Source organism: Heterocephalus glaber, unplaced genomic scaffold (assembly GCF_053883595.1).
Source record: "Heterocephalus glaber isolate CG9 unplaced genomic scaffold, H.glaber_assembly_v1.0 deba00001555, whole genome shotgun sequence".
Classification (NCBI taxonomy): Eukaryota; Metazoa; Chordata; class Mammalia; order Rodentia; family Bathyergidae; genus Heterocephalus; species Heterocephalus glaber.
The window spans coordinates 17818892-17845585 of record NW_028258346.1 but is presented as its reverse complement, the minus strand read 5'-3'; the positions used below and the strand labels follow the sequence as shown (position 1 = coordinate 17845585).

General features: G+C 43.6%; 1 protein-coding gene and 1 long non-coding RNA gene across 2 annotated transcripts in view; both read left to right on the top strand.

Moving 5' to 3' along the window:
* The window catches only part of Mrpl13 (mitochondrial ribosomal protein L13), a 32315-nt gene extending 24609 nt beyond the window's left edge, over positions 1 to 7706 (top strand). Inside the window, exon 7 of the mRNA XM_004850223.4 lies at positions 7361 to 7706. Coding sequence (XP_004850280.1) covers positions 7361 to 7382 — 22 coding nt within the window. The 3' untranslated portion in view covers positions 7383 to 7706. The remainder of the gene's footprint in view (positions 1 to 7360) is intronic.
* A 4814-nt stretch (positions 7707 to 12520) lies between these two features.
* LOC147824104 (uncharacterized) lies at positions 12521 to 13596 on the top strand. Its single transcript, XR_015442935.1, has 2 exons — positions 12521 to 13171; positions 13363 to 13596. It is a non-coding gene; the product is annotated as an uncharacterized LOC147824104 (long non-coding RNA).
* The last annotated feature ends 13098 nt before the right edge of the window (positions 13597 to 26694 follow it).

Here is a 26694-nt window from a genome sequence, read left to right as displayed (position 1 = left end):
TGGGCAAAGCATTCTTACAATAGCAGTTGAGAAGGGATAGCAGGTTAATAAGGAGTTTATCCTTTTCCCCCAGGCAAAACTTTTTTTATTACTACTTGGTTCTCAAAGAACCGGGTTGTATTCAGCTGATGTAATCTTGCCCCGGAGTGTCACAGCATCATGGGACCATTGAGGCCTCAACTGTAACTGAGGCACACAGGGGTATGTTTCTGCATACCATAGCAGGTTCACACAGCAAGACACTAGGCCTCAGACGAGCCCTAACTACAATTTAATTATGAAATGATTTTTCCCAAAAAATTATAGAGAATGGCTCTTGACAGCATTTAAGTTGTATGCTACTCCAAATACTGAGTTTTGATGCATTGTATGCTAGAAGAGTATGTTAATTAGTCCTGGAATTTTGGCCTGTGGCCTTCTACGAATCCTAGGAATACAGGTGTATCATATTAGACAAATCCCATTGTCAGTGAGCTTATATTCCTCACCAAGAGGGCTGTGGTACCTGCTTTATTCTAACTAGAACCACCAAAGGTATTGGACCAAACTTGGAAGTTCTGAATCATAATCTAAAATGTACCCTAAGATCATTTAACCAATGAAGTCTATTCAAGAACTAACCATTCTTAACCTGTTCTGCTTGGTGCTTTATAATCAGAGAGTACTGATCATAATATTCCTTTTTCTAAATGATCCCTGCTTCCTTTGGAGGTAAATGAGAAGATGACATGAATGTCTTCCTGAGATGAGTAAGACTAGAAAGGCTTTTCTGTGTTATTTTTAAGGAGATGTTTAGAGAAACTTAGAGCCACGGGTGCATTATTGAGTTGAGTTTTCCTATGCTTTCTTCTCATTCCAAATTTCCCTGTGGCAGGAATATGCAGACTCCTTTATGGCTTATGAAAGTTAGGATCTTTCCTCATAAATACCAAGCATATGTTAACTTTTATTTCTACAACAATGAAGTAGATATACATTTACCAAAACTAGAGGGCATTTCGTGGCATAGGTATTTATTTATTTGGTCACTTAACCTAAATCCTTCAAATTTTGATTCTCCCAGCACATTAGAGCTGACAGCCAGCTGAGTCCAGTAACTCTTTATCACATGAAAAGCAGGTGACCAGGAAAAAAATGTCATTTGGGGATTAACCAAAAACTTAGTATCTAAGAAATAGATGACTGTCGCCCAGGGCTGTCCAGTAGAGCTTTCTGCCGTGTGAAAGCTCTTTCTACCTGAGCTCTGCACACCACAGCTACTGACCATGTACCTTGCCAGTGTGCCTGAGGTCTGAATTTGTGATTTTATGTCATTTTAATAAATTTAAATTTCAGTAGCTGCATATGTGGCTAGTGACTACATTATTGGACTATGACATTACTCTTTTTCCCCATTTCATAAAGTCCTTGCAGTAAACATTATATACTTTAGAATATACCCTGCAACTGGGCATAATGAAAATGAGATTTCTCATTATTGGAAGGCTTGCCTCTATAAGAAGAAAAGAAGTTTTCTCTTTTTGGAGGAGGAAACTTCTTCAAATATGCTTTTGGTCCCCCAAAATAGCTAAGCCAAGAGTATAATCTCCCCTGGGAATATAGTAGCTGTCGTTCATCCAAGATAGATAGGATGTGGCCTGCAGACACCCAACTCCCACAGATACACCTGGATCGCACACAAGCAAATGCATAGAGGTAGCGCCTGGCTTGTCTTCCCCAGGGATAAAATTTACAGTGTGTTTACAGCATAGAAGTGTACATCATAATTGGGACTTTCATTAACTTTTGGTAAAATGTAAGTTTATTAACTCTTATTAGAGACTAAAAGTTACAATTGTCAAACTTAAGCTTTGGCCAAGTAGATGATAAACAAAATTGTTTTAATTGTTGGGATTTCCTTTAAATTAAGCCTCCTACAAAAGTTACATTCTTTCAGGACTAATTTCAGCAGGTGTTAGGCTTTTTTTTTTTTTTTTTGCTAATAATTCATTGTTTAGTTATTTTAAAAACCATAGGAGATAAAGAATGAAACCAAGATTTATGACAAAGCTATTTTTTAAAAAATAAAAGCCATTTTCCCATATGGGTAGTACATAAAAGGTATTCATCTTGCTTCTTAAATTAATGGATATGCTTAGCATGTTAGTATTTATTATATTTTGTGCATAAATATATATCTGTTCGCCATGTGTGGGTAGAGATCATGGGGTTTGCACTTAAAATTTGTTTCTCTTTTTCATGAGAAGAAAGAATAAACGGTAGCACTATCCTTTTTTTACTATTCGGTTGCTTGAAATTTTAGCTTTCCGGTGGACAATTTATTACTTCCATAATTATTGCAGTTTTTCAACATATTACAAACCCCTATAGTCATGGAAATGATAATGCTGTGAATGCAATGGAAATTTTTTATTATGAAGGCTAAACTTAAAATTTGAATCATTTAAATTCTTTTATTTTCAATTTTTACAAATTCTCTGAGGATTGGGAAAAACTAGGTGGAAAATTTCAACTTGAATTGCTTTCCATTCTAATTCCTCACTCATTAACTCAGTCCTGCCTGATTTTAAGCAAAGTCCTGCCTGATTTTAAGCAAAGCCCCGCCTTTGCACCGAAACTGGAAAGCAACTGGAAAGCGGAGCATCATCTCAGGCTCAAGGGCAGATCTTCACAGTGCAGCCCGCATTCCTGGGGTTTGTCCCTCAGACTGCGCTGGCTGTCGGAAGGGACCGGGGCTGCACAGGAGAAAGGCAGGAGGGGCTGAGGCCAGGTCCGGGCGGGGACGACCAGCTAGGCCCTGGTGTCATCTCGCGGGCTCAGGATCAGCTTTATGGCGTGGCGATTGTAGCAGTCACCAGCTCTGGAAGAGGAAAACGGCCTCCGTGTGAGGGACGCTGGCCTGGGAGGGGCTTGCTGAGCGTCCTGTGGAGCCGCCCATCCCTCCCCGACGTCGCAAGGGCTTCTGCTCACAGACTGATAGGAGCGCTGCTAACCCTAAAACTACATGTGTTCAGTTTTACTTGCAGTGATGCTAAAAACAGTGTACTTGTGTGTTTATAAAATATGCACTGGGTCACTCCGTAACTTAGACAGTGAGGAAAGAGTTTTACCTTTTTAAATTTCATAAGCAGCCAGGGTCTGGACAGTGTTAAGATTTTCCAGAACTTGATGCTGGTCCAGTCGTGTGGCATCTCCTACAAGACTTCATTCAGTTTGCTGCTCCTTGCAGCGAGAAGCTGTTATCTGGACTCAGGCATGAGTGACTTCCCAGCTTCCCACCCAATGCCGTCAGCTCAGCACTGGCTCAGGGCACTGCCCTCCCTCCATGTTTGCAGCCCTGACTGAGTCTACTCCAGCCAGCTGCCTCGGAGGTATTGCTCTGAGCTGGGCCAACTCGGGGCTGCGAGACAGACGCCAGGTCACTACATCTCCCAGCCAGTTTGGGTGCTGGTGTCAAAGGTGCTGACTCTTCCTCAGTGTTCCCTGTACAGCTAAGGCTTTTTTTGTTTTTGTAGGGATTAGAACCAGGCCTCCTGCACCCTAGGCAAGCACTGTACCACTGAGCTGCATCCTCAGCCCTTTGTTTTTCTCTTGACTTTTCTTTCCTCCTTCCCTCCCTCCTTCCCTTCTTCCCTCTCTCCCTTCCTTCTTCCTTTTGAGATAGGATCTCTGAGTTGCCCAGGCTGGCCTTTAAGATCCTCCTGTCACAGCCTCTTAGTAGCTGGGATTATATGCAGGCACTACCGTACCCAACTAACATCTTTATGGAAAATGTGATGTCCCAGATTTCCTAAAATGGTTTATTCTAAATAATTCATCTATACAATGGAAATGACAGAAATTCAATCACATTGACCTTTAATTGTTTTGTGGGTTTTTTTGGTACCAGGGATGGAACTCTGGACCTTGTGCTTTTGAGGCAGGTGGCAGCACCACTGAGCTAAATCCCCAGCCCAACCTTTAATTGTTTTTAAGATCAGTTAGCTGTCCAGATTTTATTGTAGTTCTTAAAATGTTTTGTGGAATAGCATTATTCCAAGAAATATTATTTAGGAGAGAAAAGACAAAAGACTTAAGGGAGAATAAAATATTTTTGAGATTTATTAAACGTAAATTACACCCAAGTCCTTAGATTTACAAGTGAAATACGAGTTCTTTTTTACTTGGAAACCAGATTATCTTAATGGGACTAATAATGCTATCACTAATTGAACTGTGGGACAAACCATGTGCTTAATAACTTCGTGTTTCTTTTTACTCATACACTACTTGGATTTTTTTCACAGTTTTACAGTATCCACTAAAATCTCTATTCTGAAGTCAAAGGGTAAATTCTTTTATCAAAATGACGTTGTTTTCGAGATAATGTAGCTATGTGGACCTCCGTCCTTTGTGTCTTCTGAGTTTGCATCTGCATTTCGAGAGGTGCTTGTTTCCCCTTGGGAGTGGCCGGCAGCGTTTCGCTAGGGGCGAGTGGTGGTGGGATCCGCTGTAGACACTGGGGATCATGTGGAACACAGTGGGGCCACCACCATGGGAGGGGATTTCCTGTAGCACACACAGACCTGGTTGTTTTCTCATTCAGCAAAGTAATGCAGTTCTCAAAAAGTGTGCTGCTGGAAGGCAGTTTTCTGCCATTGGTGACTCTTACTTGTCAAACAGATCTTCACTGCTGGACATTTGCTAGGTATGAAAAATAGCATGATCTAGAGTAGGAAGTAAGGAGAGCCTCAGGTTAGCTCATCCCCGGAAGGGTCATTCATCTCCCAAGTGTAGTTTAAAACTGTCACCTTTCTCTCAAAGGCCAAAATATGTATGTATAAATAATCGATTATGGCATATGTTATAGCTGTATTACAAATTGTATGTCATGTATGTTACACAGATGTAAAACATCCCTCTGCTAGCAGATGCACTCTCTTCTTCCTCCCTGCTACTCTATTCCTGTTAGAAGCAGTAGGACCAACACACCTGCCCAAATGTATGCTGAATGAGTGAATGAATGCATAAAATCATATCCTCTGTAAAATAGAGATATTAACTTCTAATTCATAAAGTATGGTTCATATTCATATTTTGGTCTTTGGTGTCTAAAGCTTCTTAATAACTATAGCCAAAGTAGGAACTTTGCTTAACAGTCTATGTTCTCAGTTCAGCTGGACCAGGCCTGTGCTCCAGCTTTGGCAATGAGCAGCTGACGGTGGTAACGAGGTTCTTGTACTCAGGCAGTAGACTTGAGGTCTTCTTAGCTGGGCTGTCTGGTATCCTGTGAGTATTCGGTGTGACTTTCTACATCCTGCCAGATCTGACTTCTAATAGTTTGTTTTGTTAAACAAATTTCTATCTATGTTCATACTTTTTTCTTCTATTATCTTTATCCAGTTTTAGGATTAGCACAATGTTGAGTTCCTAAAATGAGGGGCAAAGTGTTCCTTCTTTTTTCTGCTTTGTTTGATATACTTTATCAGTTAAAATGTTTATGAGCCTGCTATTGTCATATAGGTAGGTTTTCAAGCTAGGAATATACTTTCTTTTAATAGGTGCTATTCAAGTTTTATATTTCCTCCAGAGTTAGTTTCATTAATTTGTCTTCCAAGGTACTTCTTAGAAGTTGTCAAATTTATTTCAAAAAAGATTTTTGTAATATGCTTTCTATATCCTTTTAAATTCTGTAAAATCTGTGGTAATGTCTCCTAGATCTTAATATTGTAATTTGAAAAATGTATATCTGATATTGTGTAATAGGAAGAAAAGGTCTAAAAGAGCAGGGGAATTGGGAGGGGTAGGGAAAGGGAAAAAAGGGAAAGGAAAAAATATGAGAAGAGGGAAAAAAATGCAAACAAGGTCTTTGCAAATAGGGAAGGGTGGAGGGGGTGAAGAGGGCAAGGGGAAAAATAAATAAGAACTAAGAGACTCATGTAATGGTACAAGATCCCAATGATGAATGTAACTGTATTTTATACAAACTAAAATGTACCAATAAAGTTAATGGGGAAAAAAAAATACTGGGTGTGAGAAAACTGCTGTAAATGTGGAAGGAACTAGATAAGTCATTTCAGGACAGTGTATCTTTTAAAGGAACTCAAACTATTAAATAGTTTTACAGATATAGCTGTAATAGCACCTAATGCTATAAATACACTGTTGAGAGAAAGTAAGACACTTCAAAATTTTTTTACTCTCATTTTGTCTGTTGTGATCCTGTTCTTCATTTTATCTGTTGTTAGAGTTAACACTTTCCTGAAATTTTTGTTTTAATTTGCTGAGGGAAGTGAATCTCAGATGTGATTATGGTGGTTCCTTGGTTCACAAACTGAATTCTCTCAACAATTCTGGTCGCAAACCAAGTTAGATGAGAACCAAATCAGATTTCTCCATAAGGTCAACATTGAACCTAACCATTGAATTTGATTCGGTTCTTGTCCAGTTTGGTTTGTAACCAAAGTCGTGGAAAGAATTAAATTCATGAACCAAGGTACCACAGTATTGCTATAAACATATAAGGAATAACTCAACTATATGTAGTAAAAATATCACAGGCCTGACATTTGTACCTTTAGGTTGTATACATATCATCATGAAAACTAACTTTAGCATGTGACAAAATACTATAAATAGGGAAACCGTTCATTCAAAATTTGCCTTTGTAAAGTCAATCTATATGTTTATATGAATTTTATTTATTCTTTTTTTTTTTTTTTTGGTACAGGGGTTCGAACTCATGTCCTTGTGCTTGCACAGCAGGCGGCGAAACCACTGAGCTAAATCCCCAGCCCTGAATTTTATTTATTTATTTATTTGTTTATTTATTTATTTATTTTTGGTACTGGGGATCAAACTCGGGACCTTGCACTTTCGAGGCAGGCACTGGAACCACTGAGCTAAATCCCCAGCCCTTATATGAATTTTAAACTTAAAAATCACAATTCTTTCTGTGACAAGGGGTTGATAAAAAGTGTCCAAAACTAGAAGAGAGAAAATGAATTTAACTTACTAAATGCATGTATCTGTAGGCACAAGATGATCATATTATACCTTCAAAAGAACTTCTGCATTTTCATGGAACTCCCATTTTGTGATGTTCTGGCTTTAGTATTTTGTACCAAATATTTAGACGTAATGTTTGTGGAGATTTCTCAGTAAAGAGTTAATTTTCTTTTAAAATTGGAAAAATAGAGCCAGAGATTTAGCTCAGTGGTTCTGCCGCCTGTCCTGCAAGTGCAAGGACCCGAGTTCGATCCCCTGTACCAAAAAAATAAAATAAAATAAAATAAAATTGGAAAAATAATCTTCCTTCCTCAGCTATGAGAAAATGAAATAATAGTTCATGGGGAAATAAATGCTGGCTTTTGTCTTCCAGACCTGAAGATTTACGGCTATAGGAGAATGGGAATTTCAGAAAACACAGGGGTGACGGCGGCTTCTTCCTGCTGAGTCTCACTCACCCAGAACACAGGGAGAAAGACGGATGCTTCCGGTCACATTGGTCACTTCGGGGGACAGCTCTGGAAGGGTGGGGCCTCTGCCAGAAATAACAGCGCAACACTTTATTATTTAAATGCTATAGGAGCCAGGGATTTAGCTCAGTGGTTCCACCACCTGCCTTGCAAGTGGAAGGATCCGAGTTTGATCCCCGGTACCAAAAAAAAAGAAAATGCCTAAATGCTGTAAATGATTACAATAAAATTATTTGGTTAACTGTACAATTTTGCATTTGTTGAGAACGAAACACTGATAACACATTACAATTATAAGTTGCCAAAAATGGCATCCACGTGGAATTTCTCAAGTTCCGGGTCACTATCCTTATCCCTATGAACAAGCCCCACCTTCCCTTCTCTCATTGGCTGTTTTAGCCTCCCATCAGTAAGCTCCCTCTCCAGCTCAGTGTGGTAAGGGTATCCCTGAAGCATTTACAAACTGCTGTCAGATCTCTGTGTGTCCCAGATGGGCTCTTGGTCTCCATACCAAGAAAATAACACAGTAGGGCCAGGGATTTAGCTCAGTGGCACCATGCCTGCCTTGAAAGCACAAGGTCCTGAGTACGATCCCTGGCGCCAAAAACAAAAAAAATAATGCCTGTCTGCTCCGTACAGCACTCCCTGCCCAGCTGTGTTGATGTTTGGGGCTCCTCCACTGCACTCCTTCTCTCTCCTGTTGGTTCCTACTCGATTTGGATGCAAGAGAAAATATCTCTAGCAAAATATCTTCTTTAAAAATTAAGATGCTGAGGGGCCAAGATGTAGCTCAGTGGCGCCACGCCTGCCTGGCAAGTGCAAGGTCCTGAGTTCAATCTCCGGTACCATAAAAAAAAAAAAGATGCTGAGCTACTGCATTTGCATTGATTTTGTTGTGTTTCCTTCTGTTCTCCTGGCCAATTGAGTGTGTTTCCAGCCATCTTTCTCAGCATTCAGCACACACAGTCCTGCTGTGATGCCAGGCTCCGGAAAACAGCAGTCACCTGCCGGAGAACGTAGTCCACTGTGGAGTGTGATGGAGCTGCAGAGACCTGCAGATAGGTGTGGCTGGCCGTCTGGGATGCTACAGAACCGTCAGAACCATCAGCTCAGCTCGAGGTCCGTGTAAGGTGGAATAGTAACGGTCTTACCGTGAAACATTGCTGCTTCACACCTGCTACGTACCAGTTGCTGCCCTCTAAACTACTTTAATCATGCATCGGCCCTATAATGGACACAAAGCTGTTCTCTCAAGATTGGCTGGTGAATGTCCCCAGGGTCCCCAGCAGGGAGCAGTCTCTGGTCACTGGCGCTGCCCTCAGAAAGGGCAGAAGTCCCAGTCCCTCCTCTCTCACATCCCGGCCATGAGGTGAGCGGCTTTGCCTGGCCACACACAGGGTGAGGACCTGCTGCCTCTGCAAGCCCAGAGCAACAGGGCGGGCCAGCAGGGACTGCATCCCCCACCCGAAAGCCAAAGAAACCTTTCCTCTGTGTGAGGTGATCATCTTAGGTGTTTTACTGCAGTAACAGCTGACAGAGGCAGAGGTAAGTGGACTTGACAGGTGACAGAAGAGTGGAGCGGTGATGCAGCCTGGCCATTGTCTACCCTTGGAGAACTCGGCCGACACAGCCGAGAAGGAGTCATCCACTGTACAGGACTCAGTGACCTGCGAGAGGACACAGGCAGGACCACTGCAGCAGTCCCCTCGAGGCCGGAGGAAGAGAAAGGACTTGTATTCTTCAGGAGAATGCTCCATCTGGGACAGCAAAGAAAAGCTGACATGCATGTTCCACTACCGGGTGTGTCCACGATGTGCAAATCAGATACATAAGCCGTTCCGACCAAGGTCATACTGAGCATAGGTAATTTTGTACCAGGCAACTATGTGTTGCACTATGGATTTATGCCAGATAAATGTGAAAAATACTGTCCAGCTGAGCACACGGACCTGGGAAGTGTTTCACACCTCCTCTCACCCCACTGTGCCCAAGGGCATCACCCTGTGTGCCTTGTCCTGCTGTGTCTCAGCCGGCAGTGTCGCAAGATTTTGAAACAGGAGAAAATGTTGCAGTTGCTGGTGGGACCAACATGAGTGCCTTGGTACCCACAGGAGACAACACCAAAAAGAAAGAAAGAAGAGCGTAATACTAACTTCCCAGGAATCACCAGCCCCCTGGAGAACTGACACCCAAATGGCGCTGCAGTCAGTGAAGAAAGCTGCAAATGTCACCTGTGTCACCATCCCTTCTGGGCCACAGAGACATTTCCATTATGAGAAGAGGCACTTAGTAAGGGCTGGATTTCTGGTTTAAGCCAGCTCAGGGAAATGAAAAGGAGGACAATAGGCCACAGCCATCTTCCCATTATTCGTTTCATTCAAAAAACGATGACCACTTGCGTAGTTGGAAATTCCCCCTGGTGTTTGGCAGCCAGTCCTCATTGTGCCTGTCAGAACAGCACTGCATGTGCCGTAGTATTCATGTATTGGAGATTGACGATACTGAGAACTGTGGTTGCCTCTCCTCCACAGCCCTAAGGGTCATGTTCCCGGCCCTGGCAGACATGGCCACAAGGGAGACACCGCACCGAGCCCTGTGCTGTGGCGGAGCCCCTGGGTGAGCTTGATGGCACCCTCCAGAGTTTGTTTTCATCAGCAGGCATCGACCATCTCGGGGCTCAGTCGGCGCTCAGCAACAGGGCAAGATAAACTCAGCTTCAAACCAGGCCTTTACAACCACCCTTTGCCTGGAGTTTCACTGCTTTATTCAAATTCCTGCTCTAAGTTAAGGTGATGACTAAGATGTGATCAATGAAATTAACAAATGTTTCTTGGTTCCGATGAACTGGGCCATGCGCTGATCCTGAGGCTGGGGCTAGTGGTAATGAAGTGTCACTGCCATCTTTAAGTCACTGGAGGATATAATTTTGTTTTACTTAAAATATTTAATGCAAAAATGTTTTCCAACAAATGAATGTAAGTTATAGCTACCAGATTCTGACTGCAGTTCCGGCCCTCTAGTCCCGACTCCTTCCCAGCCCAATCTAGACACTGTCACTTGCATGTTCCTCATCCTGTTTCTATGCTGCAGTTCGACAGTTTGTTTTCCTACTTTCTGAAGACCAGGGTTAGTGCCACAGTCAGCCAACGACAACAGTAAGTGTCCAGTCTCCCGGCTACACGTCCTTCTGTGGAACAGGTAGCAGGGTCTAAACCTGCAAAGCCGCATAGCCCCTGGAGGGGTTCTGCTGCCAAGCCCTACAATACATACAGAGTTCAGATTGGATCGGACCCTACTGAAGAAGGTGTGGGTTTTCCAAACAGAGGCTTGCCTTCAGCTTAAATGCAAGCTCTTGCAGAGAAATGGTATTTCCCTTCTCTGCCCAAAATTGAACACAAAAGCTGAGTAGTTTTGTAGCATCACTACTCCTCGGGGTTCCACCTCGGGAGAAGGTAAAGATGAAGTGTGCGACTGTCACACGCAGAGGGTCCACTCCACACGAGGGCCAGCTGTCAGTGGTCAGATGCTGGGAAGGTCAGGGTGTGTTCTGCACGTGAAGACAGCAGGTAGGACCTCTGCAGAGAAGCCCACTTGAAACCTCCTTGACTTCAAGGAAATCTTTACTTCAAGATTTAACTCTGGTGTCCTGGCCTCGCACTGCCGTCTCAGCACCCATTCGACCTTTCGCAGTGGCTGTGTGTGGCAGGACACCCGAGCTTCACGGGCGGATGATGCGGAGCCCCAGCACATTAGCCTGCGTAAATCGTTTTCAATCAACACTGCAAGATGATGATGCCTTTTGGCGCCTGCCTTAGCGATCACAAAACCAAAAGGGGTCTGGCAATTGAGAGGAAATTCCGGGTATAAATCATCTGTCTTTACTTTTTGCAAGTGCACACAGTCCGAATAAAGTATCTGTGTACTTGTCAGAAGAGCGTTACCAGGTTTTCACTGTGTGCGATGTTGCCAGCGTGGGGTGCAGGCGGAGCCAGGGGATCATGCAGAGAGGTGAGTGCGTGCATTCTTCAGAACACCCGGCCCTCGACCCAGGGGACACGCGCCAGCTCCGCTCACCTCCGCGTTAACAAGGTGGCGGCTGGCCTCACTGTCCTTCAGCCACATGTGTGTCCCGGCTCTAGACACCAGAACAGCTCCTAGTGCTGGAGATCAACCTCCTGTGCAAGGAAGACAAAGTTCCCTCCTCGCAGAGCTACATCTGCGTGAAGAGGGGCAGATCATAAACATATATTAAATACGCTCTATACAAGTTACATTCATGGACTGTCCAATGAGAGACCTTTCAGCTACTACAATAACCCTACCTAACTTTCTGCTCCAGCTCTTGAGATTGATGGTGCTCCCCCGGTTTCCGCGGGGCTCGGCGAGGCTCACCTGCAAGCCTCGGTCTGGGCCCAGGCCTCGCTCAAGAGACCCTGGTAGGCAGCTGCTGGGGAGACCCGATTGCGCACGCGCACTTCAGACCTCGCCTGGGCACTACCCTTCGGGTAAGTGAGAGTCAGGGCGCGGCGCCAGATATTTTTTAATAAGTATCCAAATTCAATGGCAAGGAGGGTAGGGGCATCAGGAATGCTGAGGATAAGGCAGGCGCAGCCTCAGACGCTACAGATACAGGTATGTGAGCGAAAGCGTGGAGAGGGAGGGTGCGGGGCAGACGGTCCAGCGGGCGTCGGGGAGGCAGTGGAGATGAGGTGCTGGGCCGGGGTACTGGGAACAGCGAGCAGGAGGCAGGAGCGGCGCGGGAGCCCGGAGCTGTGAAGGGCGCGGGCCTCCGACCTGACCGGGCGGCGGAGGGGTCGGGGGTCGGTGCAGGAGCCGGGACGGACGCCCCGAGACCCGGTAACCGGCAGGCTCTCCCGCGGCTGCAGAACGGGGAACGAGGGGTCGGGGTGGCGCCCTGCTCGGGTGGATCGGCCTTCGCCTGAGCAGAGCCGGCGCATCAGTCACCCGGGCGACGCGTGGACAGGGCGACTCGGATTCGTGCGTGTGCGCGTGTCTGCGTCTGTGCGCGTGCGCACTGTCAGTCCTGACACGGTCGACGCACGCGCGGTTCTACCGAGAGCGGAAGGTGAGGCGCTGCGTCGGCGCCCTCCCGGGTGTGACGCGGTGAACAACGGCAGCCCCGCCCCTCAGGTTTCCCGCCACGGAAGCGACCGGGTTCCTGACCAGGGCCTGCAGGGAGAGCAAGGCTTGCTGAGGATTTACGAGTTAGCCTCTTCTGAACGCCGCGGGCCGTTGGAGGGCGGGAAGCGCGAGCGGCACGCGGCAGTTAGGGGCAGCAGGCACCGCGCTGCCCGTACGACGTAGGGGACTGCGTTCTTCCGCCCAGATTTGAGCGTTCGGTAGGCGGCGAAGACCTTTACTGAAAAGCCAGCGCTGTTTCCTAACATAGCTGGCGGTGGATGCACCTCACCTGGAAGTGCCTGCGGCCCGCTGCCCCGCTGCCCCGCTGCCCCGCTGCCCCGCTGCCCCGCTGCCCCGCTGCCCCGCTGCCCCGCTGCCCCTGGGGCTTGCATGCGCTAACAGGGGCGTAAAGGTAGAGGCAGCCACCCCTTCCCCGCAGGGACCGGCTCTGAGTCCCCACGTGGCCCGCGGCAGTCCCGCTCCACTCGGGTGGCCCAGCAGCCGGATCTGCACGCCCACGGACAGGACCCGCCCGCTTCCGCCCCGAGCCTCAGCACGTCTGTGGCACCCAGGTGCGGCCCTTTCTCCCTCTGCGCGCTGTTTTCCTGACCCAGTACCCACCCCCTCCCACTTCCTTGCTCTGTTTTACAGCAAAACTCATCTAACAAGTGGGAAATAGTCGTTTTCTCTATTTAGCTTTTCATTTTTCTTTTTTCTCTTCAGTTCCCTCGGGCTTTTCCCCCCAATTTTTATTTTATTTTAGGCAGTTTGCAGTACATAAGGACTACATTCCTCATGAGGAGCTGGTGCCTGTACAGCACACGTCTTCATTCGTTTTGCCTCCCCTTTTCCTTCCCTTTCTCTGCCTTTTCCCTGGCTCTTGGCCCCCTTCCCCTTTGAAAAAGATCTACCTCCCTACTTCTTCTTAGCTGTCTTGTATTTTACTCTTTATTTATATTTTGGGTTTCTCATGTAAGAAAAGCCATGCAACATTTAACCTTGTGTGTCTGATTTATTTCACTTAACATGGTCTCAAGGTGCATCCATTTTCCTACAAATGACTCATATTTATCCTTGTTTCTGGCAGAGCAATACTCCAATGTGTGTAAATATCACATTTTCTTTATCATTCATGTGTTGGTGGACATATAGGCCATTTCCAAAGTTTAGTTATAAACTTGAAGGTTGTTCTGCTATACACTTGAAGGTTTTAAATGATCTCCGTATTTCCCATTTATCTCAGAGTAAAAGCCACGCTTAAACAGCAGCCTCCAGGCCAATATATATCTAGCCCAGTCCCTGCTCTGACTCCCTCTCCTGCAAGTCTCCCTCTGCCCCTTCTGCACAGCCCACTGCTCCCTGCTGAGGATCTTCTCCTCTTTAGGCCCTATGCTCTTCCTCAGAATCCACCTTCGTGTCTGTTCAGGTGCTACCTCTCACCAAGCCACTGTCCGAATTACTAAAAACCCGAGCCCACCCCTCTCACTGTACCAGTTGCTCACATTTATTTCCCATAATCCCTGCATCTTTCTTCTGTACTCGACCATTTTCTTACTCCCCGGGTTTCTTGTTTCCTATCACTCCCAGTAGAACATGAGCTCAGAGAGATTAGAGATGTTTGTGTGTCCAGTTTGAGCACCTGTCCCATGTCCCTAAAGCACTCCAGGAATACATTTCGCTTCACCCATGCAATCCCATGGCGCCTATGTACACAAGAACTTGCAAAAGCCTTCTAACTTGTCTTTTGGCCTTGCATGTCTATACCCTCAATAGAGAGCCCCTCTGCTCATGTGTGGCCTTAGCCAGAGCTCTGGCAGGCAGTTCTGGGAGGCAGACTCACCTCTACTGCCTGTATCCTACCCCCCTTTTGCACAAGGAGCCCCACTTCTCAGAGGATTCCCGGACCGAGATGGTGCCCAAGTTAGATGTTAACACCCTGGAGAGCACAGCTCAACCAGCGGGACTCAGGAGCCAGAGCAGGAAAGCTTCAGCCTCCCACCCCTGGGACAATCCTGAATCACATTCCCTCCCTACCCAGAGGTCCCATGGGGCTGGGTCCCCACTCCCTCCAGCAGCAACCCTGATAATGCACTTCGTGTTGGCTTTTCTGTGATCCCTGTGTCAACTGCTCTCTTCCCTCACTGTGATACCCTTGGGCCAGCTCCCAAATAAACTTCCTGCATAAGCATCCTTGTTTTATATTCCATTTTTAGGAGATCCCAAGCTGAGATATGCTGTAGGCCATCCTCATATTGAGTCAGGCACAGAGTTTTATTACTCCCAAAGCAAAATACAGATTCCCTGTCACCTGGCACAAAGTCCATTCACCAAGCAAGGCCAATAACACTCTTGAAGGTTTATCTAACCCACCCCTCCATCCTCATCGCTATCCACTCCTGTTTGACATCACATTCCCGCCCTTCTTTAACACTGTCAATTCCCAATCATGGCGTCATTCTTCCTTTCTTCTTTCACACTTTAGAACAGTTCCTTCCAGCTCTGCTCTGCCTGACCTCTCTTTGCCACATCTCATTCATCTGTTGTCCTTGATCATCCTAGGTATTTATCTTCCCTTTCTATTTCTGCTCTCTGTATACACATGTATTCTACCCTTATTGTATGACAGTTACTTATGTTTCCATTGACAGGTTGGGGTTAATGAAAGCAAAAATGACTCTGCATCTGTGTGCATGTCCCCAGCCCTCCTGGCTCAGTTCCTGGCTATGGAAACATTGAAAAGAGTGCTGGGCCCGTTGTAGGTCCATAATAAACAACTGTTGCATGAGCGACGACAGCTTTATTAGCTATGCTAATGTAACACATACACATGGTTCTGGCTGTTACACATTCAAACTTTATTCTTTGTTCACATAACAATACACCAAGTTGTTGCTGAAGTCACTGGCCTTCCCCGAAGTCATCCAGAAGCCCACCTCCCACTGTGCTGGGGCTCACGACCTTGGTGACCTCTGCTTCAGCTGTCAAATGGGAAAGCAGCAGGCAGAAGATGCCACACTCCACTTCCTCCACTCCAAAGCCATCTCTGTCTTTCACTGTAGAGAATGCATCACAGAGCCACACTGAGGAAGCTGGGAAATGAGAATTAGTTTGTACTCTGCTATGACTAGCCAGTCTCCAGCACAGCAGCCACTATGAAATCCTCTGTGACCGGAACATGAGTGACTCTTTGCTAAAACCCAAGCTGTGGAATGAAAGTATGACCTGAGTGAGGGAAAGAATTTATAGACAGCAGGTCCAAGCTAATATGCAGGGGTGAGCAGCTATATGATGAATGTTTTAAATTAAAAAGTAATTTATTACAAAAAAGACATAGTGCCATGATAACCCCTCAAAATCCTCCCCCTCGCTTTCAACATACCTATCCCACTGTTCTGGCCCCTTTCTGAAGCAGTTCTGGAAGTCTTTCATGAGTTTCTTTATGCAGTGTGATCAAAAATATGGTGAATAGTGCTGCTGAGTTCTGTCCAAAAGAAAAGTAGGCTCAAAAAAACATTATCAGCTTAGAGGAAGGGGCTTCCGGGCTGCTGTCCATCCCACCACTCCCAGCCCAGAGGAAGGGGCTTCCGGGCCACTGACAGTCCTACTGCTCCCAGCCCAGAGGAAGGGGCTTCTGAGCCATTGTCCCACTGCTCCCAGCTTAGAGGAGGGGGCTTCTGAGCTGCCGTCCCACCGCTCCCGTTCCAGAGGAAGGGGCTTCCAGGCCACTGTCCATCCCACCACTCCCAGCCCAGAGGAAGGGGCTTCTGAGCCACTGTCCCACCTCTCCCAGCTCAGAGGAGGTGAGCTGCGCAGGTACCAACAGCACGTCTCCCAGGTCAAAAAGAAGACACATAAATAAGTCTCAAAACCAGACTTCCAGATCACCTACAGCAACCCCAAAGGGGAATGAGATGGAACACTCTGATACTCAACCACCTGGACCCCCTGAACTGGCAACAAAAGATCTGGAAAAAATGAAAACAGAAATAATTTCTCAGATAACAGCAGAGATTGTGCTCATAGCACAAGACATGATTAATAAATCTAGAGAGGAGCTGAGGAACATGATGGAATCCCAATATAGGAATAAAAAGGAATCCATAAAACAGATGCAAATAGATTTCCAGGAGATGAAAAACTCCATTGAAAGCCTACACAGCAGAATGAGCCAATGTGAGGACAGAATTTCAGATATAGAAGATAAGATTGCAATTAATGACCAGGAAAAGAGAAATTGCTTCTCAATTGTAAGGGAACATGAGAAATCAATCCAGCAGCTGCTAGATGATGCAAAGAAGAATAGTATAAGATTGATTGGAGCCAAAGAAGAAAGAGGAGAGAGTGCAGATGACATAAAAAAAAACTCTTCACAGAAATAATGGCAGAAAACTTCCCAAGCAGGGGAAAAGAACTTGACATACAAATAAGTGAGGCATATGGGACTCCAAATAGCCTTGATCAAAAAAACCCTACACATAGGCATATAATTGTTAAAATTCCAGAAATTCAACAGAAGAACAAAGCTCTTGAAGCAGTTAGAGAAAAGAAACAAATCACATACAAAGGAAAGCCCATCAGAATCACAGCAGACTTCTCAACACAAACCATCAAGGCAAGAAGAGCTTGGAATGATGTATTCCAAGCCCTAAAAGAAAACAGCCTCCAACCCAGACTGATGTACCCTGAAAAACTATCTTTCAAAATGGATGGAGAAATAAGATACTTTCATGAAAAAGAGCACCTTAGGAACTTCATGAATACCAAACCAGCACTCCAAAAAATTTTACAGAATCTCCTAGGAACAGACAATGAGGATCACAACCCCAGGAAGCAAAGGAGAATGAACCCATCTGGCGCGACAAGCAATTAAATGTAAAGGGGGAGAACCCAACAAAAAGAAAAAGTCATGACAATGATAGGTCAATACAATTCAGTTATAACCGTCAATGTTAATGGTCTCAATTCACCAATCAAAAGAAATAGACTGGCAGAAAGGGTCAAGAAACAAAATCCAACAATATGCCTCATACAAGAAACACAATTCAAAATGAAACTCATAGACTGAAAGTGAAAGGGTGGAAAATAATACTCCATGCAACGGAAACCCAAAGAAAAGCAGAAGTAGCTATCTTCTTTGCAGATCAATTAGATTTGAAACCAACACTGATTAAGAGAGACAAAGAAGGACAGTACATCCTTGTAAAGGGAACAATACAACAGGAAGAGATGACAATCATAAATATCTATGCACCAAACACTAGTGCACCCAACTATATAAAACGGACATGAAAAGTCACATATGCACTAATACAATTGTAGTGGGAGACCTCAATACCCCACTATTACAAATAGATGGATCAACTAGACAAAAAATAAGTAATGAAATACTAGAACTCAATCAAGCTCTTGAACAAATGAACTTAACAGATGTTTACGGAGTGTTCCACCCCACAGAATCAGAATACACATTCTTCTCAGTTGCACATGGGTCATTCTCCAAAATAGACCATATACTCATGCATAGAACATGTTTAAGTAAGTGCAAAGGAATTGAAGTTATCCCCTGTATATTATCAGACCATAGTGCAATGAAATTGGAGATCCATAGCAAAAGAAACTGGAAAATTTTCATAAATGTCGAAATTGAACAACACACTTCTGAATAATCAGTGGGTCAAAGAGGAAATTGAAGAAATCAGACAGTTCCTTCAATTAAATGACAATGACAATACAACATATCAGCATCTATGGGACACAATGAAAGCAGTCTTATGAGGGAAATTCATAGCACTGATTATGCATATTAGGAAAATAGAATGAGCCCAATTAAACAACCTGATGCTGAACCTCAAGCTTCTAGAAAAAGAAAGCAGGACAAACCCAAAGCTCATACAAGGAAGGAAATTATAAAGAACAGAGGAGAAATCAATGCAATGGAGACTAAGAACGATACGAAAAAATCAATGAAGCCAAGAGTTGGTTCTTTGAAAGAATCGACAAAATTGACAAACCCTTAGCCAACCTTATCAGAAAAAGGAAAGAAAAGGCCCAAATCCATGCAATTAAAAATGAAAAGGGTGAAATTACAACAGACCCAGCAGAAATCCAGAGGACCATCAATACCTACTTCCAGAACCTATATGCAAATAAGATGGAAAACATAGAAGAAATGGACAGATTCCTAGATACATATGAATTACCAAAGTTGAACGAAAAAGACCTAAAAATTCTAAACAACCCAATATCAACCAATGAAATTGAAAACATAATTTTAAAACTTATCAACTAAGAAAAGCCCGGGCTCTGATGGCTTCACTGCTGCATTCTACAAGACATTTAGAGAGGAACTACTGCCACTACTGTTTAAACTCTTCAGTGAAATTGAAAGGGAAGCAATCCTCCCAAATTCATTCCTGGAAGCAAGCATCACCTTGATCCCCAAAGCAGAGAAAGACCCAACTGAAAAGGAGAAATATAGGCCAATCTCACTAATGAACATAGATGAAAAAATCCTTAATAAGATACTGGCAAATAGAATACAAAAGATCATCAAAAAGATCATACACCCTAATCAAGTGGGATTCATCTCAGGGATGCAGGGATGGTTCAACATATACAAATCAATTAATGTAATACACTATATCAATAGAACCAAGGACAAAAACCATATGATTATCTCCATAGATGCAGAAAAAGCATTTGACAAAATCCAACATGCATTTATGATAAAAACCCTACAAAAAATTGGAACAGATGGTCTCTACCTCAAATTGATAAGAGCCATCTATGAAAAACCAACAGCCACTATCATACTAAATAGTCAAAAACTGAAATCCTTCACACTAAAATTAGGAACAAGACAAGGATGTCTACTATCACCACTCTTGCTCAATAAAGTTTTGGAAACATTAGCCATTGCAATTAGACAAGAGAAAGAAGTAAAAATAAAGATAGGAAATGAAGAAGTCAAATTGTCATTATTTGCAGATGACATGATACTCTATATAGAAGACCCCAAGAACTTCACCAAAACTCTTCTAGACTTATTAACCAAATTCAGTAAAGCAGCTGGATACAATATCAACACACAAAAATCAATATCTTTCCTCTACACGAATGACAGACTCACTGAGAGAGAAATAGGGCAAATAATTCCTTTCACAATAGCACCCAAAAAACTGCAATACCTAGCAATCAACCTAATGACAGAAATCAAAGACCTCTTCTCTGAAAACTATAGCACTCTGAAAAGAGAGATTGGAGATGATATCAGAAAATGGACAGACATCCCCTGCTCCTGGGTAGGAAGGATCAATATAGTGAAATGGCCATACTTCCAAAACTGCTGTATAGATTCAATGCAATTCCAGTTGAGATCCCACCAGCATACTTCATGGACCTTGAGAAAACAATCCAAAAATTCATTTGGAACAAGAAGAGACCCAGAAGAGCAAAAGCAATTCTAGATAACAGAGACATGGCAGGGGGTTTCACAATCCCCAACTTGCAACTCTACTACAAAGCTACTGTGATAAAAACAGCATGGTACTGGCAGAGAAACAGACCTGAGGACCAGTGGAACAGATTAGAAGATGCAGAAACAACGCCAGACACACTCAGCCATCTCATCTTTGACAAAGGAGCCAAACACCCTCACTGGAGGAAAGATAGCCTCTTTAATAAACGGTGCTGGAAAAATTAGGATTCAACTTGCCAAAGATTAAAACTAGACCTATATCTCTCACCATGCACTAAACTAAAATCAAAATGGATTAAAGATCTAAATATTAAAATAGAAACGTGAACCAGCTGGAACAGAGGTTAGGTAGAACTCTTGAAGACATTGGTGTAGGAAAAGATTTTATGAATAAAACCTTTGTTGCCTGTGAACTAGCACAAACAATTAACAAGTGGGATCTCTTCTTATTAAAAAGCTTCTGCACAGCAAGAGAAACCACCAGCAGTGTGAAGAGACAGCCCACAATGTGGGAAAAAATCTTCACCTGCTGTTCCTCAGACAAAGGTCTACAATCTCGAATCTATAAAGAACTTGAAAAGATCAGACCTCCAAAATTTAAAGACCCAATCGAAAAATGGGCATCTGAAATGAACAGACATTTCTCAGACAAAGAAGTAGAAATAGCAAATAAATGCATGAAAAAATGTTCAACATCACTAGTCATTTGAGAGATGCAAATGAAAACAACACTGAGATTCCACCTCACTCTAGAAAGAATGTCTGCTATCATGAAATCAACCAATAACAAATGCTGGCAGGGCTGTGGGGAAAGAGGAACCCTGCTCCACTGCTTGTGGGAGTGTAGACTGGTGCAACCACTGTGGAAATCAGTATGGCGATACCTCAAAGAACTAGGACTGGAAGTCCCATTTGACCCAGTTATTCCACTGCTGAGGATCTTCCCCAAAGAATTAAAAGAATCATACCACAGTGATATATGTGCACCCATGTTCATAGCAGCACAGTTTGTAATAGCTAAAACTTGGAAACAGCCCAAATGCCATCAGCTGGAGACTGGATAAAGAAAATGTGGTTTTTTATAAAATGGAGTACTACTGAGCCATAAAAAATGAGAAATTAGAGACATTTATAGCTAAATGATGCACATTGAGGCAATACTCTTAAGTGAAATAAATAGGACACACAGGTATATATACCGAATAGTTTCTCTGGTGTGAGAAACTGAAAGTGTAAATAAGGACTAAAAGGTATAATAGATAATGTGAAATAGGAAGAAAAGGGGCAAAGGGGAAGGGGAAGTTGGAGGGGTAGGGGAAAGGAAAGAAGGGAATGGAATTAATATGAAAAAATGGAAAAATGGAAACAAAATCTTTGTAAATAGGGAGGAATGGAGGGGTTGAAGGGAGGGCTGGGCAAGCGTGAAAAGAACTAAGAGAGACTATGTCAAGGTGCAAATTTCCAATGATGAATGTCATTATATTGTATACGTAAAATGTACCAATCATTAGAATGAATAATTGAAAATGCAAAATAGGAAGAAAAGGTAGAGGTAGAGGTAATGGGAGGGGCAGGGGAAAGGAAAGAAGGGAAAGGAAAAATGATGAGAAATAGAAAAAATGGAAATAAAGTCTTTGTAAATAGGGAAGGGTGGAGGGGGGGAAGGGAGGGCTAGGAATGGGGAAAAAATAAGAACCAAGATGCATCATGTAAAGGTACAATTCCCAATGAGATATGTAAATTTGTTGTATACCTAAAATGTACCAATAAAAGAATTTAAGTAATGAAAAAACCCATAAAAAACCCAACATTATCATGTGTCTTCATCCACCTTATTCACAGGGTCTGGCACCATGTGACTTCTGGCTCTCCCCTAAAGTCAAAATGACCATGAGAAGTCAACTTTTTTAATTGATTCAGGACCTCGAGGCAGCTATGTTAATGCAACTAAAAATCCTTATAAAAGAGGACTCCAGAACTGCTTCCAAAAATGGTAGAATGATAGGATAAGTGTGTTCCAAGTAAGGGGGAGTATTTTGAGGGGGGTTCACAGCAATGTGTCTTGTACTGTAATCATTTTAAAATTTAAATATCCACCATATTTTTTATCACACCTCGTAGGCGTTTGATGAGTAACAAACCATCAGGCGATTGCTTCCAAACACATCTGAGGTTGCTGGGCACCCCCAGCTTTTCTTTTCTTTTTGTTTTTTTTGGTACTGGAGATTGAACTCGGGACCTTGTGCTTGCAAGGCAGGTGCCGGAACCACTGAGCTAAATCCCCAGCCCACCACCAGCTTTGATGGGAGTAATATTAACACTGTTTAAGGACTTACTGTTCCGATTCGGAAATGGTGCACAAGCTGCGTTCCTCCTGGTACCTGGGAATGTCCTTGTGCCACTGTGTTGACCTGCGACTACGAAACTACCAGCCTGTTTCTGCACTGCCAGCTTCTGGGTGAATGGGCTGGGAGTTTAGGGTCACTTTTGTCACTTCTTGTCCTTGAACTCTATCTTTGGCTACCCAAGTGTAGATCCAATTCCTTTATGAAGCATTCATAGGCATGAATGACAGTGGAGATTTCATGGGGAGAAAAGCAAACTTCCCTCAAAGGCCAACAGCTGTCATTGCCACTGGAACAGTCGCCTGTGAGCTGGATCCTCTTCTCTGGGGTTTCTGTCACTCGGTGCCCAGAGGTGTGGCTCTGGGCAGATAAGACCCGGCCTGGGCAGTGAGTCACATGGACCTGTGGCGCCACAGCAAGGCAGCAAGCAGCTGCGGAGACAATGAGATGTGGTTCACGGGGCAGCCTGGTGGTGTCCGAATCTGATAACGGGAATATCTGTGAAAAGAATTTTATTTGCGAAGTTCAATCCTTCCGGCCTCCCAACTCCTGAGTTCAAAGACTTAACAGACTCTGCACATGAAAAGGTCAGGCAAAGTGAACACAGGAGTGTTCAGAAAACCAAATTCTCTTTGAAACATCTACTCAGAAATTAAACACATTTGAACCCGATTGCTTCCTCAGAAGGGAAGCTTAGCTGATGTGGATGATTGTATGACATAACTTTAGAGAATGGGCAGGATGCATATGATCAGGTTTCACTGAAGCTGAACCGAGGACAAGACAGTGCAAAATAAAGATAAATATCCTCAGCAATTACGCTTCTCTTTTTGGCTTTATTTATTGTGTTTGTTTTGTTATCATTCAGAATTCATTTTAGATCTTAAAAATATTTTTAGTGCTCTGGGTTTCATTATACATCTTTTAAGTTTAACACAAATAGAATTTGCTGATTGGTCATGGCTTTTTTTAATCAATAAAATAAAAGGAAATTAAACAAACAAAACCAACATGATTAGTCATGTCAGCATATGTTTTTAATTGCACAGTTAGGTACAGAGAAAAACTGAACCATCAGTAGCATTTATGCATTTAAAAATACTACCAAAATAAGTGAATCATTATACCATTCCTAGTAGTACATTCAGCTGCTTTTATTATGCTTTTCAAATGATCACTGGCTACCATCTTTGTAAAATATTTAGACTATTAGAATATAGAATATAATATTAAAATATTCACAATATGCAATATTCACTTATTCATATCATTAGTTATGATGATATTAAAAGGTTAATAAATTATTTCACAAAGTAAGATTTTATTCTATAATCTTTTGCCATTTTCCAGTAACACCTTAAGCTTCTGAAAGCATACACTAGTTTGCAAAACAGAAATATTAATAGGTAAGTCAAATTAACACTTTAAAAAAATCAAGGTTCCTGCAATCCAAAGCTCAGGAGGTAGTCACTGTGTAGTGTTTGAAGTGTGTCTGTCTCAGTTTACAGCATGGAGTGATGAACCCAATGATAAATAGTACAGATACTGTTCTGCTACTTGCTCTTTCTCATTTCACAGTACATTTGGATATTTTGTATCACCCAAATTTCTAATGAAATTATTCAGCTGGATGAATAATGTAAAACACCCACAAGTATATGAATTACTTAATTTTTGTTAATGCTACTTATTCTAAACAGTATAGAAGAACCAGGATTTTGTAGCCAAGGAATTCTGCAAACGTTGAACTTGTCTATCATGAATGAGCCTTTCCATCAGCATTTCCAATGCCACATCGGATTAGAATGAAAAGTTAGGATTTTTTTTTATAAAACCAAATATTTTGGTTTATACCTTGGAAACCTCCATTCTGCAATAGAGCAGGCCTTCCTGGTGGGGACAGCCCAAAGGAATTGAGCCCTTACTGGCTTCACAGCCCAAATTAGTCACCTCAATCATTCCATCCCATTTCATCTGTCTTAAGTCACTATCTGCTACTCATAATGGACTTTGGAAAAAAAAGCAGAAAAAAACTCACAGCCAACATTCAATTCTAAAACCATTTTCTTTCCCTCCTCAGGTTTCTGTCTTGCTTGTGAAATTGCCATTTACCCATCTTCCAAATTTGAAGTCATGGAGACATTACCTCCTGCGTGTGGTTTCTCTGCATCCCATCAGCCAGCAAGCTCTGCCCCAAATTCTCTTCCAGCAGCTCCAAAACCGGGGCTTCCTCTTATTCCCCCACCACTGCACTGCTGGGCTCCAGACCCTCCCTGAACCACGCTAGCAGGCAGCACAGCACAGGCAGACAAGGGCGTGTACAGTTGGCCAACAAACCTGTGAGAACCACAAGTCCTATTCTGCCTCTTCTATGTAGTGTGTAAGCTTGGATGATAGGCTACTTTGCATATTCCAATGTCTGTAATAAAGGGCATCCTTACTTTAACATGTGCAAATCAACTTGATACTAAGTGCTCAGAATAGAAGCTAGTACATGAAGCATCCACGGAGTTCCTGTTGCCTACAGGTAGAAACTTGCACCTCAGTACGGGATAGAAAATCTCCCAGAACGTGGCTCAAGCTACCTTCCCTGCCTGAACGCAAAGCAGGGAGCTAGAGAGCTCCTGTAGCTGAGGCCCCCCTCTTGTTCTCCAGTACCTAAGATGAGCTGCACTCATAGCAGAAGCTTGCCTAAAGTCGGATGGATGGATGTACGCATGCGCTGAGAGATGGCGAATGCGTGAACACATGAATGAAGACAAGATTTACATACTTCCCTCACATCCTGAAACCTGTAAAAGAACTGAATTTCCAAGCTTCTATAGGAGCTGATCTTTGATTTTCAGGTACTATTCCTGTGTTCCAAACTTTCTGCCTTCTACCTGGAGGAAATTCTTGCTCCTGTGGATCTGCTTTTTGTCCCAGATGACAGAAGAAACTGTGCTAGGAGAAGAAGCTCCTTAGAAATATTTCACGTTTACCGAGCAGCTATCAGGTGTCAAGCGGCCTCTGACACGTTAAAAGTGCATACAACACGAGAATGCAGCCAGAAAGGGGACTCCGGGGTCACGCTTGTCAAGGTGCCCCTGGCGGAATTGGGGAAGATGTCAGAAGGGGAAGCCCCAGGGAGCCTCGGGTCCCGAGTGTGCGTGTGAGCGAGTCATCGAACCGGGGTGGGGCGGACTCCTTTCCAATGAAGGAAAAGTACATCAAAGATAAAGAAGCAAGAGAGAACATGTGTTAACGGCTTCACTGGGCTGTAGTTTGTAAAATATTTGGTTGAGAGATCGATTGAAATGCATTTAATTAAAAAAATAAGCACAAATAACGAAGCTGGAGAATTCTTGTAAACAGAAATGAAAGAGGGAAAGTAGACAGGGAGAAGGCCCCCGTGAGCACATCCGTCCCCGGGGGCCAGGGCCTGGGCGTGCCCCCACACACGATGACTCTACATTTACCCCGAGCCCTGACTCGCTCACAAGCTCCAGCTTGCCTGTTTAACACCTCGAATTTGCTTTGTCGGTAAACGGAACTCTTCAACCTTTCTGTCCCAAATTTGTGTTCCCAGAGCAGTGACTGTGTCCCCATCTTCTCCTGCCAGAGACTCTGCTTCCTCTCAATTTGTGGGAGGAGGAAGCTGTGCTGACTCCGCTGGCTTTGACGGCCCTCCACTCACCATCACTGGCCATCGCAAGGCTGTAACTAATGTTTTCTTCATCCCCTACAGCCCCCTCCAATCCGCTCTTCATTGTGTGGTTATAATAACCACTAAGAGGTGCTTCTCAAGCTGAGGTCTCAGGTGACAGTTAGAAAAAAAAGGAGATAATCTTCTCTGAACTCACATGTGCCACAGAATCTGGGAGGGTCTTCAGAGTGCATGAATCTGCACGTTCATAAGCTCTGCTTCCACTCCATTTTGCCATTAAAATTGGAGACTTGTCAATACGAGAGGGAGAGGAGCCTAGAAGGTATGAGTGGATATCTTCAAGAAGAATGTTCTATTTGAATTAAAGCTGTGTGTTTTTTGGCAAAGAATTTAACTTTTCCATGCTTCTGTCCCTTTGCTGGGAAAGTTAATAGCGGACTAGCTCTTGCTTGGGTTTTTGTGAGGCTCAAATGAGCTACATAGATGTGATCGCTTTTGTCACTTCTCACCAATATTTCTGGTTCTCATCAACTTCCTAGATCATGGGAAAGTTGTTCTCCACTTCTATGAAATTAAATGTGCCCTGTGATTTCCTCAGGCTAAAGTCACACAAGTGGATGCCATGTG